Genomic DNA, 17,542 nt, shown 5'->3' with positions numbered 1-17,542 from the left:
TCCATCCCCACCCTTACCGGGAGATGGAGCAAAGGCACCTCCCCCCAGTCTGTCCCAGGTAGGTGGAGGAGGGCACTGGGCAAGCTGCCTGGCCTTGGGCAATGTCCACTGAGGGAAGATCCTGGGGCCAAGTCTCAGCTCTACCTCTGTGAGCCCTTTTCTCCCCCCACCGCCCGTCACCAGGAGGGATCCACTGACCTCTCCTGTCAAAGTGTGTTTTGAGGAGGGCCTCCCAGCGTCCCCTGCTGCAGGAGTAACCTGGCCGATGGGGCTCAGGCATCTAGTGTCCAGCAGAAGGCAGGGAGTGCCCCTGGCCTGGTGTTACAGGTTCCCCAAGATTTTGGTCCTGGGGAACAGGAGGGGAGTTTGGGGTGTTGTTTTTATGGGGTATGGGCTAGTTAGAAAGGTCTGCGCCCCAGAGCAGGGTGGGCAGAGTGGGAAAGAAGGGGCTTTGGGGCCTGAGAGAGCAAAGGAAAAGATTCCATGGAAGGAAATGACAGGAGGGAGTGATGGGAGGAACCGAGGCTGAGGACAGTCAGCGCAGCCCGTTGTAGAGAAGTCACCTTGGAGATATTTGGGAGCAGGAAAGTGCTCAGGGCAGTGGGGTGGGAAGAGAATGACTGCCCCTCAGCAGGAGCCCTGTGGGCCTGGCATGGCTGCCGGGGATGCCAGAGGAAGGGTGCAGGTGAAGCAGGCCCCAGGTGAACAGGCCCCAGGTGAAACAGGCCCCAGGTGAGCAGGCCCCAGGTGAAGCAGGCCCCAGATGAGCAGGCCCCAGGTGAAGCAGGCCCCAGGTGAGCAGGCCCCAGGTGAGCAGGCCCCAGGTGAGCAGGCTGCGGGGGGGAGGGGAGGAGCCCAGCTGCAGGGTCAGCCTGCCCACAGCCAGCCAAGGTGAAGGTGTTACTGTCTCCCTCCTTCTTGAGTGACCAGGCCCAAGGACAAGCTGGGCAGGCCGGGGTAAGGTGAAGCGATAAGGAAAGGTATTGGGCTCCATGGCAGCCGCGCCTTGGCTGGGATGATGGGAACAGGGAGTGAAGGAGGTGGCTCAGCCGCCTGTAAACCAGCCAGGGTGGCAGGGCTCATTTGTTTTATTTTTTCAAATTGTAATGAGGTATAACATATATACAATAAAGTGCATAAATCTTAAGAGTCTACTCCATGAGAAAAACGTTTTTACATCTGTTTACACCCATGTAACCATTAGCCAGGTCAAGAGACAGAACATGTCAAGCACCCAGATGTCTCCTTTTGTGCCTTCCAGCCGTTATTTGTAGAAATGCCCAGTATGTTAGAGCCTGTTTTGGGGAGCGAGGGCCCTAATTCAACTCAAGGACCCAGACAGCGTTGCATAGGCCGCCCGCAGCTCCCTTCACCTCTCTCTGTATTCCTGCAGATACGACGTTGACTCCAAGAGCCCTGATTTATCTAAACATGTGAGTTCTGCCAGCAATTCCGTAAAGTTTCTTGAACGAACGCCACCCTCTAGGTCGGCCCTGGGCTTCACTGTGACGGAGCACGTGTCTGATGCCGCACCCCGGCATTTCAGAGCCCTCACGCTTCCTGGGGCCGGGCGATGGGGGAGGTGGGCTAACTCAGGGCAGAATGGGTGACGCTGGCCTTTTCTGTCCCCTGGATTGCAGGATTTCCTGGGCCAGGCCTTCTGCACCCTTGGAGAGATTGTGGGGTCCCCTGGGAGCCGCCTGGAGAAGCCCCTCACGTGAGTGTGGAGGGATACGGCCTGTCTGGGTGGCTTCCCCAGTGATGGGCCCACTTCCGGCCTGCCCTGCTGAAGGCTGGCTCAGGGTGGGGGCAGAGCAGTTGTGACGGGCATTTGCAGATCAACTAGGAATAAGGAGACCCCAGGGGCCCTGCCCTGACAGGAAGGACCCCGGCTGGGTTATTAGAGCCCCATGCTCCTGGGAAGGCCTGAGACACTAGTCCATTCCCACCCAACCTTGTCATTGTGTGGGGGAAGAAACTAGCCCAGAGAGGAGAAGCGACTTGCCCACAGCCACACAGCTAGGAGGTAGGAGAGCTGGGATTTGAACCCAGGGCTCTACTCATATAGCACATTCCTTAGATTATTCACAGCTTGTAGGCCAGAGCCGTGTACAGTGAGGCCCTCCCCATCCCACCCTGCCCCTGACAGTCTGCACTGTGGGACCTTAAGGTGACTTTAGGGGAAAGCCATTACCCTGAGCAGGCTCTGGGATGAGGACTCCAAGGCTTCTCGCAGTGGGGCCTGAGGGTGTCTTGGCCAGGCGTTGAGGGTGACTTCTCTTGTACCTACTGCTCAGGAAGCACCAGGGACCCAGGGCCCAGGAAAGAGAGGCCTGCAGACTGGGACAGCGTCCAGGCCACAGGGCAGAGCAGTCAGGAAGTTGGGGTCAGGCTGGGCTAGGCGTCAGTCCCCTCACCATGGTCAGTAGCTGCAGTGTGTGTGTGGGGTGTGTGTGTGGTGTGTGGGATGTGTGTGGGATGTGGGGGGGATGTGCGTGTGGTGTGTGATTGTGTGGTGTATGTGTGGGGGTGTGTGTGGTATGTGTGTTATGTTGTATGTGTGTGTGATATGTGTGTGCAGTATGTGGTATGTGTGGTGTGTGTGGTTTGTGGTATGTGTGTGGGTTGTGATGCGTGTGTGGGATATGTGGTGTGTGGTGTGTGGGGGTTGTGGTATGTGTGTGGGTTGTGATGTGTGTGGGGGGGGTGGTTGTGGTGTGTGGTGGGGGGTATGTGTGTGGTGTGTGGTGTGTGGTGTGTGTGTGGTTCGTGTTGGGGGTATGGTGTATGTGTGGTGTGTGATATGTGTGGTATGTGTGTGGGGGGTGGTGTATGTGTAGTATGAGTGTATGTGGTGTGGTGTGTGGTGGGTGTGTATGGCATGTATGTATGTGGTGTGTGTGTATGTGGTGTGGTGTGTGTGTGTGTGTGTGTGTGTGGCATGTGGCATTTGTGTGTGTGTGTGGGGGGGTGTTGTGTGGGGTCTCCCTCCCAGGCCCTTGCCTGTGACCCTCAGTAACTGTGTGGTGACTTCAGGGCCCCAGAAAGGTCTCCTCTCTGGGTTCCCAGAAAACGTTGACGGCCACCATTTGTTGAGGGGAGTACCCACATTGGAGGGCTCTGAAGCTCATAGAATTTGGGGTCCTTTTCAAAAAGAGAATACAGAATTCACATTCAGCTCTTCCAGGCCCCTCCGTCCCTGGACATACCCCTAACAATTTGGATTTGTAAGTTTCTATTCTTTCTCTAGCGTGGAAGAGGCTCACGAGAGTGAGAGTGGGGGGCGCGGGAACATCTGCCCCCTTTGCCTGTTTCAGTGTTAACCACGTGCTGAGTATCACACACTCAGTGGCATTTGATTTTCACCACAGCCCCTCCCGCGCCCACCCCACAGCCCAGCCCTCGCCCCCACCGTGGCTGTCCCTGGATCGCCAGGCTGGAGATGCCCCAGCAGTGGGTGTGTCTCCGCTTCTCCGCTCCCACCTGCCTGGGTCAAAAGCCCACTGGCCATTTGGATCTGTTTCCTGCCTGCTGTCACCTGGTCCCCCTTTGGTGGAGGGGCACATCTTCTGGGGATGGGGATTAAGGAACACTTCCTGTGGGAGATGGCTTTTGAGCTAAGCCTTAAAGGACAAGCGAGATCTAAAACGTAGAGGTTGACGGGGACGTGGGTGGCGAGATGGACCTTTCACCGCCACGGCAGGTTTCACGTGGCCAAGCTTAGTTGTCCTCCTGCCCAAACCCTGCGAACAGCTCCTGTTTACTGGCGTCTGTTCTGGGCCAGACGCGAGGGTCAGTGTTTTGCCTGTGAAATCCGTATTAGTTTGCTGGGGCTGTTGTAGCAAATACCAGGGACTTAGTGGCTGAAATGACAGAAATTTATTTTCTCGCAATTCTGGAGAAGTTCCAGGTTGGAAGTCCAAGATGAAGACTTTGGCAGGGCTGATTTTTCCTGAGGCCTCTCTCCTCGGCTCGTGGTTGGCTGTCTTCTTTCTCCTCCCTGCATCTTCATATGCTCTCCCCTTGGGCTGTCTGGGTCTTGATCTCTTCTTAGAAGAACATACCCGTCGTACTGGATCAGGGCCTCATTTTACCTTAATTATCTCTTTAAACACCCTGTCTCCAAATACAGTCATACCGTGAGGTCCTGGGGGCCAAAACGTCAACATATGAATTTTGGGGGAAACACAATTCAGCCCTTACCATGACCTCGTGTGATTTTTTTCAGGAATCTCCCCATTTTGCAGCTGAAGGGCGAAGAGGTAGAGCGATGGTTCTCAAACTGCACAGGCATCGGCATCCCCGGGGGGCAGTTAGATCACAACTCACTGGGCTGCGCTCCCTAGAGTCTCCGATCCAGTGGGTGCTGGACGGGGCCTGAGAATGTACGTCTCTAACACATCCCCACGGGATGCTGGTGCTGCTAGCCGCACATCCCACTTTGAAAACCATTGAAGTAGAGTAACTTGCCCAGAAAAAGACTTCTCCTTCCCTGGCCTGCGGCTTTTGGTCCTGTGTTAAGGGCCTTCAGAACAGAAACTTACCTCCAAGAATCTGGTGCCAAGTGCTCCGGCCTCTGTGGATGGGGTAGGGGCTGATGGCATGCTCTCTCTTCCTCTCTCTCCACAGGATAGGCGCCTTCAGCCTGAATTCCAGGACGGGCAAACCCATGCCAGCTGTGTCCAACGGGTAGGTCACCAGACATCTCTGGCCTTGGAGTCCTCAGACGTTCACCCAGCTCTGCAAAGAGCCCCTGAGTCTGGGCCCCGTCCCTGCTCCCATCACTGTGAATTCAGCTCTGGTTAGGGGGACACAGAGGGTCCTGGGTCCCTCTGGAGGTCCCTCCCTTAGGGGCCCAGGCACTTTGGACCTGGACAGAGGCCCCCCCACCCTGCAGCTGGCCCCTCCCCCACCCAGGCTAGAGCTTGAGCATCCAAGGCCCCGTGGCTGGCAAGACTTCAGGGAGCAGGGTGGGGCTTAGAGGCAGGGGCTCTTCCCTGGGAATCAGCGGGGCTGGGCACTCTCCACTCCCTTCCTCTCTCCCTGGCCTGGTTTCTTCCACTCCCACCCCCACCCCTTTCTGTCTCCCTCTCCTCCCCTCCTCTCCTCAGCCCTGCTCCCCTCCATGTCTGCACTGCTGGACGCCAGCCTCCCCCTCACCGCAGAGTGGATCCAGCTGTCGCCCCTTTTTGCATTTGCTCACCGGCTGCAGTGGGCCATCCTCGCGCCCCACCCTTGGCCATGGGTCTTGGCTGGCCTCGTGCAGAGCCTCCCCACCCCTCTTCTCCTTCCCTCCCTGTTGGGGAGCCCCTGGCCTGGCTTCTTTCTCATGCCCGCTCGGGGGCAGGGCAGGGGGCATCTGGCTGGAGGACCAGCCCTGAGGGGCCTGGCAGAAGGGCATTTCGGAGGGGTAAACAGAGCTCCCTGGCTTCCCCTGAGGGCTCCCAGGAGGAGGGGTGGCACAGCTGGAGTGGCCACCTGACCAGCTGCACACAAGGAAGGGGCCTCCAGGGGACGGGGAGAATGTGGACACCGACACAGGAAGGTAGAGACGCAGCAGGTGGACGTGGACGGGCAGGAGTCAGAGACAGGGAGGGAGGGGGGAGGCCAAGCAGGTGGAGCAGGTTGGGGCTGGAGAGGAGGGAAGCGAGATCGGAAATAGAAGAAGGACTCAGAGGCGAAGAAAGGAACAGATGGAGAAGCAGAGGGTGGAGGTGGATTCTAGCTCCCCGGGCAAACAAATCATGTCTTTACTACCATAGCAGACCAGACCAGGGGGTGGGGAAGGGCTTGGGGCACTCAGTCAGCGGCCCGAGTCTGGAGGGACAAGCTGGCAGACAGTGCCACCCCAGATGTGGCCCCTGTTCTGCCCACCTGATCTGGAGGGATCTGGGCTGTCTCTGCAGCCGCCCAGGGCCGCCCCCCTCCCTCCCCTGCTGCCTCTGTCTGAGAGCTCTCCCTCTCGGAGCTGGCTCTGGGAAGAGCTCCATCAGTGGTTCTCAAAGTGTGCTCCACAGACAGCTGTCAAGCTGGATTGTACCAGCTTTGCACGATTTTGCAGCAAAGGGTGCAGGGAGGGAAACGATGCTCATTGAAGGCCTTCCCTGTGCCAGGCACCGTGTATGCATGTTAGTTAGTAAAATGATGCTACACTCACACTCCTTTTATAGGTGAGGAAACTGAGGCTCAGAGAGGTGCAGTAATGAGCCCACAGTCATATATCTGCTGGACAACCTGACATTTTCCTCCCCCTCCCAGTGGCCCCTGGCTACACTGGTCCCCCCCTAGCTTAGTCCTAAACATCAGAGTAGGCTAGTGCCTGGGGGAGGGGTTCCCATCTGACCGGGGGAAGAGGTGGCGCAGGTCACCTGGGTGGAGCCCCACCCTGGGATCCTGCCCTTCTGCGGGTATTTTCTGGGGCGGACTGACTTCCTAGGCCTTGCCCTGGTTGTACCTCCCCGAGGAGCCGCATGGTTGGCTAGGCTCTCTCCTCCCCCAGGGAGACCCCAGCCAAGGAGTTCAAGGGGAGGTGGCCATGGGAGAGAGCCCAGGCAAGCTGCCACCAAGGGTCTGCCAGCCCTCCTGCCTTCCCCCTTCTTGCTGCTCTCCCTCCCATGATGAATCAGGCTGGCTCAGAGCTGGAATGTTCCGGGACTCTGGGGGTCAGCTGGGTGCAAGGTGGGGTGGCTAGCCCACGAGGTCTTTTGCCCACAGAAGTGGTCTTTGGATGGAAAGTTTGAGAACCACTGGTCTGGAAGCCTCTGGGTGAGTCTGGATGCTTTTCCGGTTCTAGGACTTTCACTGCAGACGCTGCCCTTCCCGGTGGGAGCAGGGGGTGGGGCCTGGCCCCAGGAAGCAGAGCACTAGGGGACAGCTATGCTGGAGGGGAGGGAAGGGGGAGGACAGGGAGGGGCTGATGCAGGCACCGTTGAGGTTTGTGTCTCTGTCTTTGTCTGGCTTTCCATTCTTTCATCTTCTCCTCTCCCAGTGGTGTCCCAGGGAAGAAATGTGGCACCATCATCCTGTCCGCTGAGGAGCTCAGCAACTGTAGGGTGAGTGCAGAGGGACTCCAGGACAGGACCTGGCGAGGGTGGGCTGGCCCAGGATCCTGTGTGTCCCCGGAGGGAACAGAGGGTACCCAGGGCTCCTGATTCTGACCCGACTGTCAGAGAATTCTACAACATTGGAGCTGGAAGGTGTCTTCCCTTTTTACAGCTGGGCAGACTGAGGCCCAGAGAGGGGAAGGAACTGGCCCACAGTCAGTGGCAGAGCAGAGCCAGAGCCTGGGCTCCCTCCAGTCCCCATCACAGCCACCACGCCCATGTCCTTGAGCCAAGACTGCCTTGGCACCAACGCTGGCAGCAGAGGGCCCTTTTAGGGAGCCTGGACGCTTGACATTTAGCTGTCATTTTTCACTTTTATCTCTGGAGTAGGGTGACAATGCCCTGCGTGGGGTTGAGGGAGGGAGTGTGTGTGTGTAAGTCAGAGTCTGCAATCCCAGGCAGCCCTTGGTTTCGCTGCTTCTGTGGGCTTGTGGGGAAGCAGGAGATGGGGACAGCTGACGGGGCAGCTGAGCACACCAAGAAGGGGCTCGTAGGACCTCAAGGCTAATAATACGGATAAAATATAATGGTGATAGTTACTGTTAGTCAGGTAATGGACATATTACATAAGTTATCATTGCTTCTCACAATAATGCTAGGAGGCAGGTACTAAAATGTTATTCCCATTTTACAGATGAGGAAATTGAGGCTCAGAGAGGCAAAGTCACCTGTTCAAAGGATAATAAGCAGCAGAATCACGGTTCTAATCCAGGTCAACCTGATCTAAAATCCAGGCTCATCCCCCAAACCACCAGGCTTGAGTGCCTCTTAGGTTGATTAGGAACCACAGGTAGGAAGGGCGGGGGCCCGGGGACAAGAGGAGGAGGCTGGGACAGAAGCAGAGAGGGCTAGAGCTCGTGCCCAGACAGCGCCCTACGGGGCTGGGGGGGATGAGGAGGAGAAGTGAGATTCTCTGACCTCCTGGGAAGTCGGTGCTACCACCACATCAGCTGTCTGTCAATATTTACCATGTTAGAAATTTAAACAGAAAGTTTTTAAAATTTATATATTAATTCATTTAAAAATAACAATAGTTGAACCCATTATGGGTTACCATAAATAACATATTTTTTGAAAAATGACTATAACTCCCAAAAATCATTTAGTGAGAAGGGTGGCCTTGCTTTACACTTTTGCAAATCTCTTTAAAGTCTGCTTAATAGAAGACACTGAAGGCCGGGCAGTGGCTCACACCTGTAATCCTAGCACTGTGGGAGGCCGAGGCGGGCGGATCGTTTGAGCTCAGGAGTTTGAGACCAGCCTGAGCAAGAGCGAGACCCCGTCTCTACTAAAAAAAAAAAAAAAAATAGAAAGAAATTATCTGGCCAACTAAAAATATATATAGAAAAAATTAGCTGGGTGTGGTGGCGCATGCCTGTAGTCCCAGCTACTCGGGAGGCTGAGGCAGGAGGATCGCTTGAGCCCAGGAGTTTGAGGTTGCTGTGAGCTAGGCTGACGCCACGGCACTCACTCTAGCCCGGTCAACAGAGAGAGACTCTGTCTCAAAAAAAAAAAAAAAAAAAAGACGCCACCGAGTCTCATACCTGCTTCAATCTGCTATGATGTCACTGTCAGGCAACGTCCAGAAAACTCTGAGCATTATTATGAAAATAGTTATGGACCCCATAGCGTTCCCGGTCCACACTTGGAGAACTGCTAGGATAGAGGTCTGACAGTGTTAGCCAACATTAATGGAGCAATTATTCTGGGCCACACACTGTGCTAAGTGGCTTACGTGTATTGACTCATTTATCCGATGCATTATAAAAGTTAGCGCAATACGTAGCATGATGTGTTACGGTCCTCATTAATTTGCTCACCTTGTCATGTGAAGAAACTGAAGCACAGAGAGGTTAAGTGACCTGCCCAAAGTCACATAGCCACTGAGTAGAGGAGATCTGAACCCAGGCAGTTGGTTCTAGAGCCAAGGTCTTTAACCACCAGGCTGTGGTGTCACAAACTCTGCCTCCGAGGGCTCGCAGTGGGAGAATAACACACAGAATTGAGGGTCCAGGCGGTATAGAGATGACCAAAGAAACTGATACGCAGCTGCTCATCCTGGTGGCGCCACTTGTCCGTTCACGGCAGTGGGTCTGGAGGACTTGACGCCGGGGATAAAGCCACCGGTGTGCGCACCAGCAGGGGGCTCGGTGCACAGCAGGTGCTCGCTGAGGATCTGTCAGGATCTGGGACGGAATGTTTAGCGGCGGGCAATGGTGAAACTCCCACACTTGAGTCCGCTGCAGTTCACACGGGGGAGAACTCAGTTGACGGGTAGAACAAAGCTTCCGTTTACGCTCCCAGAGCCTCAGTTTCCCCCTGGATATTGGAGCTGATAGGTTGCTGGGAGGACTAGGGGAGATGGTGCAGGTGAGTGTGTTTAACAGGTGCCTAGGAAGGGTTGAATCTGAATTCCTTGAAGCCTAAATTCAGTCCCCTCCGCCCCAAGCTTCTAGCCCAGCGGGTGACTTCCTCCCTGGTTTATAATTAAATAAGGTAAAAGAAATGAAGGTGCCTTGGAAATTCTGCAGCTCCGACAATGCCGGCTGCTGCTGCCGGCCTAGCATTCCAGGGCTTGGTAAATGGTCTTCTTTTAATACCTATTGGGCCCCTCCTTCTTCCTCGCCTTCCCTACTCCTCCCCGCTCCTGCACCCAGGGGGGCAGCAGTTTCCTTGATTTAAGCTGTTCCAGCGCCAGGGGTGTGTGTCAGGGGCTGGGGAGGATGCGGGTGGGTGGGGGCTCCCTCCCTTCCTCCTGAGATTGTCAGCGCCTTTTCTTCTGGGCATCTTTGGCTGAGTTCTGCCTTTCCCTAGAATACTTGCAAGGAAAAGAGACTAATTCCCAGCATCTGGCTGAACTAAAATAATTACATCTGAACAGCTTTGCTTCTGTCTTTCCAGCTCAGCATTCAGTGGGAGGATCAAAGGAGGAGGGTGGAGCCTGAGAGCTGGCTTTTCACCAGAGCAGGGCTTTCTGCTCAGATGAATGCGTTCTGCAGAAGTAGACAAACCCTCCCTTTATCCGCAGCAGGGGCGTGGGCGGGCGGGGACCAGCAAAGGATTAGAGTGGACTCCGGAGTGTCCCCGCACACTTCGATAGGTTATAGAAAAGCCTTGCTTGTCTGGAATTTAAATGGCACAATCAGAATTCGACCCAGATACTACTGAATGGTACTTGAAGTTGACGATGATGAGATTAGGCTCCCCAAAGGGCCTTCTGAATCACCAAAGGTTTAACTCAGCCCAGCAGTAAAATTATTGTTATTGTGTCTAATACTAACCAGTGTTTGCATAGTCTAGTTTACCAAGGCCCTCTTGTTTATGGTCTTGTTTGATTCTCGCCACGGGGCTGGGGCTGGATAGGTGTGAGTGACCCTGTTCTACAGACGCAGAGAAGCGAAGTGGCCCTGCCTAAGACTGCTGGCGTTCTAGCCCAGGCTGGGACCCTAATCCGCAGGGAGTCTTTCCCTCGCCCATGGAGCCACGTGCCCTCAGGTACATGGCACGGTCAGGGACCTTGCGGTCCTTGCGGGGCTCAATGGCCTTTGGCAGGCAGGCTGGCTTTGGGCAGCGAGGGCTGGGCTTCCGGGCAGAGGTAGGGGTGGCTGCCGATGCATAATGGGCAGCACCTTGGCTTCACCTAGACCTGCCGGGCCCCCACACCTGCCTTGCTTTGGGGTCAGGACTTCCTGGCTCAAGATGACACGTCCTCAGGACCTCCAGGTCAGGTCCCTCCACACACCCGGGCAGCCCAGTCCGAGTGGTGGTGGTGAAGGGGCTTCTCACTGCAGCTGTCCCTGGGGCCCTTCCCACCCCGCGGGTCTCACCAGCCTGCTCACGTGTTCATTCATTTCCGTTCAACAAATACGCTTTGACGCAGCCCCTGTTCTCCCGGAGTTTCTAATTTAGTGTGAGAGTTGGAAATGCCAACCAGCAATTCCAGTACAGCAGTGGCCCTCAACCCTGCAGACCCACTGCCTCTTTTTATAACAAACATTTTATCACACTTTTTATTATCCTGAAGGAAGATTCATGGATACTATATGATGTGTATATATATATGAAATACATACACACACACACACAGGTGAGAGAATGCGCCCAGGCAGCTACCTGGGGAAGATTGGCCCAGGCAGCGAGAACAGCCTGTGCAAAGTCCCTGGGGTAGGGGAGAGTGATGGATGATGAGGGTATAGCTAGGGGTGGTGGAAGTAGGGGCCAGCTTGTGTGGGACCTTGTTGCAGGGGAGCTTAGCAGTCTTGAATCCTGACAAAGTTGAAACTTTTGTTGTTCTAAAGACAAGCTTCAGGGAGAGCCAAAAAACTCTATAAAAATATAAATGGAATAGAAAAATCACCCAGAGATAGTCATTGTTGTTGACATTTTGATGCGTTTCCTCCAAGGCTTTTTTCCCGATTATACATGTGTATAATTTTTTCTTTTAATTGGCATAATGTGGGATCTAGTTTTACAGCCTGCATTGTCACATGTCATTAGATATTTTTAGAAAACATGTATTCAATAACTGCATATTCTGAATAGGCCATAATTTATTGAAGCCTATTCTTTTATAGGAAACAGTGTAAACAATACTGCAGTGAACATCCTCATATCCAAATTGTTCTGGAGTGTTTTTTTTTTTTTGAACTTTAGTTGATGGATTTTGGTTAGTATCCCAGACACACAGGCTCAATGAGTGGGAGGAAAATGGTCAATCTGGGGTTTTCAGCTTCTGAATGACCAAATCAACAGATGCACCACTGATTGGATTGTTTGGGAAGTTGGTCATTAAGACAACAATGAAATGCCAGCTTGACCTCAACATGGTTATTATAGTTAGTACATAAAGACAGGCCCAGTCTCCCAGACCAACTTCTGTGCCCATCTGTGTTTGAGTAAACGCTTGCCTGTGGGGTCTTTGCTGAGTCCCCGGGTCTCCTGCTTCTGCAGTCTCATCCCAGGGAGCCTGGGCTCCGGCCTCCTTCTCCCAGAGGTCCCTACTCACGGAGTCACCCCCAGCTCCAGGTTGTGTGTCCTCCTGCTGGAGTGCTGAATTTCAGAGTTGTTGCTAATGATTTCTTTTCTTTTTAGTTGATGTCTTCTTTTTTTCTGACTTAAAAAGACGATGTACTGGCCGGGAGCGGCGGCTCAACGCCCGTAATCCTAGCACTCTGGGAGGCCGAGGCGGGAGGATCACTTGAGCTCAGGAGTTCGAGACCAGCCTGAGCAAGAGCGAGACCTGTCTCTACCAAAAATAGCCGGGCATCATGGCGCACCATAGTCCCAGCTACTTAGGAGGCTGAGGCTGGAGGATCGCCTGAGCCCAGGAGTTTGAGGTTGCTGTGAGCTATGATGATGCCACTGCACTCTACCAGGGGTGACAGAGCAAGACTGTCTAAAAAAAAAAAACAAAAAAAAAAAACCAATGTACTAATTCTAGGAAATTTGGAAAATCCATCAAATTTTGAGAAGACAGTAAGTGTCACCATGGTCTCACCATCTGTTTAAAAGTGTTTCTTAGGGCACAGTATGTGAGTGCTTAACAGACCAAATGCCATTGCTTACTAGCTGTGTGACCCTGGGCAAGTGACTTACCTTCTCTGTGCTTCAGTTGCTTCATTTGTAAAATGTCTTTATTAAAAATTTTGATATTTTGTTTATCATAGATTTTTGCATTGATTTCAATTTTCTAAAATATCACATTAAAAATATTCTTTGATTACTGAGATTTTGGATGCCCCTTAAATTTTGCACTCACCTCATTCTTGTCCTGATTCTGGGGGCTGTCAGCAAGACCCAGGCGGCTTTGCGTTCTCCCCTCCTGGGTGTTGCCGCCCTGTCCCCAGCCTACACTCCACCAGCGGACCGCAGGGCCTGCCCTCTGACCCCCATCACCCTCTCCTGGGGCAGGGAGGGCTAAGGTGCTAGAGCAGGCCAGACCCCCCCTGGAGAGCAAGGCTGTTTGCTGTAGTCTCCCAGCCGCCCCATTGGCATGCAGAGAGATGCAAATTGAGGCAATCCTGCTGTTTTAGAACTTAATATGTTTTTTTAAAAGATAGGGTGAAAGGCAGAAATTGCAGGAAATTATATATTGCAGGAGCTGCTTTATCTTCTCCGCAGTTGATTCCAGTGATGCTTCTGGTTTGGGAACAGCATTTCATGTGCTCAGAGAGCCCCACCCTCAGGCTGAGGCCATCAGACAGCAGAACCTCTGACCCTCAGCCGGAATCTGCTGCTCTGCTGTCCTCTGGGACCCGTCCATCTTGTTGCACTTTCCCTGGCCTCTTCTTGGGCTCCTGCATGTATGAAGGGTTTGGGCCTGTCACTGACCCACATTTGAGGGGAGCAGTGGAAGCCTGGTTCCTAGGACTGTCAGCGTAGCTCAGGACCACCTTCCAAAGTGCAGGCCCCGGCGGTTACTCAGTCCTTGGCTCAAGGACTTCCTTATGGCACAGGTACCCATTAGGGAGGAGGCTTGCCTTGGTGACAGCCTAGAAATTTCTCTGAAGGTCTGTCTTGTCCCCCATGGATTCTACAATGGCACAACAATGCCGATGATCACAGCGGGCTTTTGGCAAATGTTCCTGGGTCTAGGTTATGTGGGGGGGGAGGGGGGAGGTCAGGCTGAGCCACGAAATAAGCCCCCAGCCCCCAGCCACACCTCACTTATCTGCCATCAGTGGGGAGTGAGGTGTTGCACACTGGTGGATTTTTCCAGTTAGCTGAATTTCAGAATCGGTCTGTTTTTCTTTTTATTTAATTTGAACTAGTTTGCACAGAGGCCTTTCTGAAATGGATTTCACACTTCTCTGACTTCTCAGACTGAGGCAAACAGAACAAAATTAAACTTATCTTGATGATTGGAGGTCATGATTTGGAATCTCAGTTATTAATCTTCGGAGCCAGACTGTCTTGTTCCAGTCCCAGCTCTTCTTACTAGCTGTGTGGCTTCAAGCAAGGGTGTTAACCTCTCTGTGCCCCAGTCCTCGTCTTTAAAATAGGAATGATAGCAGTCCCTACCTCATAGGGTTGTTGATAGGATTAAGTGAATTAATCGATATAAAAATAGTGCCTAGCACATATTACGTAGAATCATGTTATTGATATATTGCCATTTTTGTAGGCAAACAACAGTTGATTATTGGCAGTTTCATATGGCTCAGGGAGTAGGTGGCACTCTGCAAGTGTTAGCTCCAGCTCTGTGTTAGGCACCGTGGAACTGAACTCAACATACGTCATCTCCTTTGGTCTTCCCAGCAGGCTCCCAAGGGGGCACCACTATCCCGTTTTACCAAGCCTCAGAGAGGCTAAGTGGCCTCCCCTAAGCTGCTCGGCGGGCAGGTGGCGGAGCTGGGATCCCAGCCAGGTGGTCCTGGGCTCCTGTGTTCTGTTCTTTCTGCCAGGCGCCGTGCTGCATGGACAGTAGCCCTCTCAGCAGAGCACTGTGTAGTCCTGGAAGTCGTGATGGTTCTTGCATTTATTTTATTCTAGTATTTCTTTTTTCTTTTTCTTTTTTTTTTTTTTTTTTTTTTTTTTTGAGACAGAGTCTCACTTTGTTGCCCAGGCTAGAGTGAGTGCCGTGGCGTCAGCTTAGCTCACAGCAACCTCAAACTCCTGGGCTTAAGCGATCCTACTGCCTCAGCCTCCCGAGTAGCTGGGACTACAGGCATGCGCCACTATGCCCGGCTAATTTTTTCTATATAGATTTTTAGGTGTCCATATAATGTCTTTCTATTTTTAGTAGAGACGGGGTCTCGCTCAGGCTGGTCTCGAACTCCTGACCTTGAGCAATCCACCCGCCTCGGCCTCCCAGAGTGCTAGGATTACAGGCGTGAGCCACCGCGCCCGGCCTTATTCTAGTATTTCTACTCCCTTCCTGATCTTTCAGGGTTCTGAAGGGTTTTTCTAGGAGGCAAAAATAAGAGCTTTTGCTCGTGGATTTTTGTGGCATCTGTTTCGGTTCTTTCAAGCGTATGCATTTTATAGTCAACCGATGCACGCTGAACATGTCACGGGTGGCTCACCTGTGTTCATTCAGGTGACAGTGTCACACGGTTGGTCTCCAGATATGTGAGAGGTCACTGTGATTACACCTGAGCCACGTCCTGGGGACGCTAGAATGACCCTGGTTTTCCAGGAGTGCCAGTGCCCCCGACAAGGACTGGCTGCAGCGTCCCCAGCTGCTGTCCTGCCCCAGGGTTCTCTGTGTGACTTCCACACCAAATCCTAAACTGTCTGGCATTAAAAGGACTGCGGTGGTCATCCCATTCAGCACGTCCCTTCAGATGAGGAAACTGAGGCTCAGAGCTTGAGTGACATGTGAGGTGATGGAGGTAGGAGTAGGACAGAGCTTCCAAATTGCAGAGGCCACTCTGGGCTGGGGGGAGAGGACTCGGGCATCTCTGCCCAGTGCCCTGTTGGCCCAGCAAGCTGAGGGCCTCCAGCCACGTGAGGGGAGAGGTCCAGCAATCGTCACTAGGGCCCAGACACCTTCTTTGAGCTCTTCAGGGGGGCGTGTGTGGACAGCCGGGCAGGAACTGGTCTGGGGAGTCGGAAGCCAGGCACTGCTTGGGGAACTTGGAGCTTCTCCCTGCGCTGAGGCTCTGGCCTCTTAGCGGTAAAATGGGCCACAGCCCCCCGCCCCGTCTCTACCTTAAAGCATCGGGAGGGCCTGTCGTGCGTTAGTGGCTGTGAAAGTGGCGCTTGCCCGGGACTTCCCCTGGGAGCCACACAGACACCAGCGGGAGTGAGGCGATGCGGGCAGAACCAGGGCTTTGGGGAAACAGGTCAAGCTCAGCTTTCTGAGCCACTCAGTAAAACTGTAGTGAAATCATGTGTGTTAATGTTCACGAGGAAGCTACGTGCTTGTCAGTTGCTACATGCCTGTACCCTGCTGAGCGCATCACACCCTTGATCTCATTTAGTCTCATGACAACCCTAAGAGCAGCATACTATTAATATAGTCAGCGCCGTATTACAGAGGGGAAACTGAGGCTCCGAGAGGTTCCCTGCTTGCCCGAAGTCACACAACTAGAAAGTGGCAGAGCCAGGATTTAAACTGGGACAACTCCGGATCTACCTGCTTCCCCCACACGTCCGCTAGACCTGCTGGGTGGGCTGTTTGAGGATGAAATGGGACCCTCCAAAGTGTTAGTCCAGGGCCTGGCACTTGTCAGTGCTGGGCAAATGTGGGGCACTGCCCTTCCTGACCAGGGTGGTGCCTGGAACCCCGCGTTTGCCAGGGCCTGGGGCTGTTTCCACCCTTGTCCTGCCTCACACCCCCTTCTCCCTCCCTCCCACCAGGATGTCGCCACCATGCAGTTCTGTGCCAACAAGCTGGACAAGAAAGATTTCTTTGGGAAATCCGACCCCTTCTTGGTGTTCTACAGAAGCAACGAGGACGGAACGTGAGTTTTCTGGCAACACGTGCGCACTGCGCCTTCCTGTCCCCATCTGGGGCCGGGGATGGACGGGTTGTGGTGACCTGCCAGGCAGGGTGGCTCGGGCCCATCTCCTGCTCCAGGGAGGGCAAGGCCTAGGGCTGCAGTCCGGGGCTTTCGGGCAGTGCCCTGGCCACCTAGATGGGGCCAGTGGGGGTAGGGGCAGCCCCATAAGCTGGCAGTGTCATTCTGAGGGTCTCAGCAACGGTACCGAGTGGTGGGTGCTGGGTATGTCAAGGGTGGGGGCAGTGGGCAAAAACAAGGCCAGGGCGGGACTGAGGGGCCCATCCCCCACGGGGCCCTTCATTCTTCACAAATCAGCCCCTGTCGCCCAGCCCAGTCCCCTCTGTCCACAGCCCTCTGAACACCGCCATGTCCCCGACTACTGCATACTTCGCATGGCCAGTCTGGACCCTTCCCCCGCCTGCCCTCCATGCTGCCATAGGCTTCATTCACAACTGCAGCCTCTGAAGCCCCTGTGTCCTCCTCTCTTCCCCCTAATCCAGAATCACCCGCGTGACGGAAACGTACACAACACATTGGCAAATGTAGGTCAGCAATATATACAGAGAGATTTGGAGGGAAGGCCTGGGGACCTGGGTCCTCCCTACCAACTGCTGTGTGACCCGGGGCAAGTCGTGCCCCCTCTCTGGGCCTGTTTTCTCATCCACCAAATGAAGCAGTCGGATTAAGTGATCCCCGCGGCTCCTTGAGCATCGCAGTTGTGGGGGGCGGTGGCCACTTAGAGGCTGGGATTCTGCAGGAGGAGGAAGCGCGGGGCAGGGGGGTTAATCAGAGAAACGCTGCCCAGAAGGGGACTTGGAAGCGGATTTTGACAGAGACGAAGAAAATGGGTCCGTGGGGTGGGGGTGGGGGCACAGGAAGAATGACAGGCTAGAGAATGTGTGCGAAGCCAGTGTGCCCAGAGGGCAAGGGCTTCACCAGATCCTCCTGATTGTGAAATTGTGTGTGTGTGCGCGTGTGTGTGTGTGTGTGTGT

General features: G+C 54.0%; 1 protein-coding gene across 2 annotated transcripts in view; it reads left to right on the top strand.

Annotated features, from left to right (window-relative positions):
- CPNE5 (copine 5) overlaps nucleotides 1–17,542 on the top strand; it is an 85,829-nt gene that overhangs the window by 35,226 nt on the left and 33,061 nt on the right. Inside the window, exons 5-10 of one of the 2 annotated variants that reach the window (XM_069487916.1) lie at nucleotides 1,394–1,433; nucleotides 1,641–1,717; nucleotides 4,630–4,689; nucleotides 6,715–6,765; nucleotides 6,989–7,052; nucleotides 16,407–16,510. In XM_069487916.1, coding sequence (XP_069344017.1) covers nucleotides 1,394–1,433; nucleotides 1,641–1,717; nucleotides 4,630–4,689; nucleotides 6,715–6,765; nucleotides 6,989–7,052; nucleotides 16,407–16,510 — 396 coding nt within the window. The remainder of the gene's footprint in view (nucleotides 1–1,393; nucleotides 1,434–1,640; nucleotides 1,718–4,629; nucleotides 4,690–6,714; nucleotides 6,766–6,988; nucleotides 7,053–16,406; nucleotides 16,511–17,542) is intronic. The other variant, XM_069487917.1, reaches the window with a different exon arrangement.

This window comes from Eulemur rufifrons, chromosome 15 (genome assembly GCF_041146395.1).
Source record: "Eulemur rufifrons isolate Redbay chromosome 15, OSU_ERuf_1, whole genome shotgun sequence".
Classification (NCBI taxonomy): Eukaryota; Metazoa; Chordata; class Mammalia; order Primates; family Lemuridae; genus Eulemur; species Eulemur rufifrons.
The sequence above is the reverse complement of the archived record's forward strand: the minus strand, read 5'-3'. Positions and strand labels throughout refer to the sequence as shown.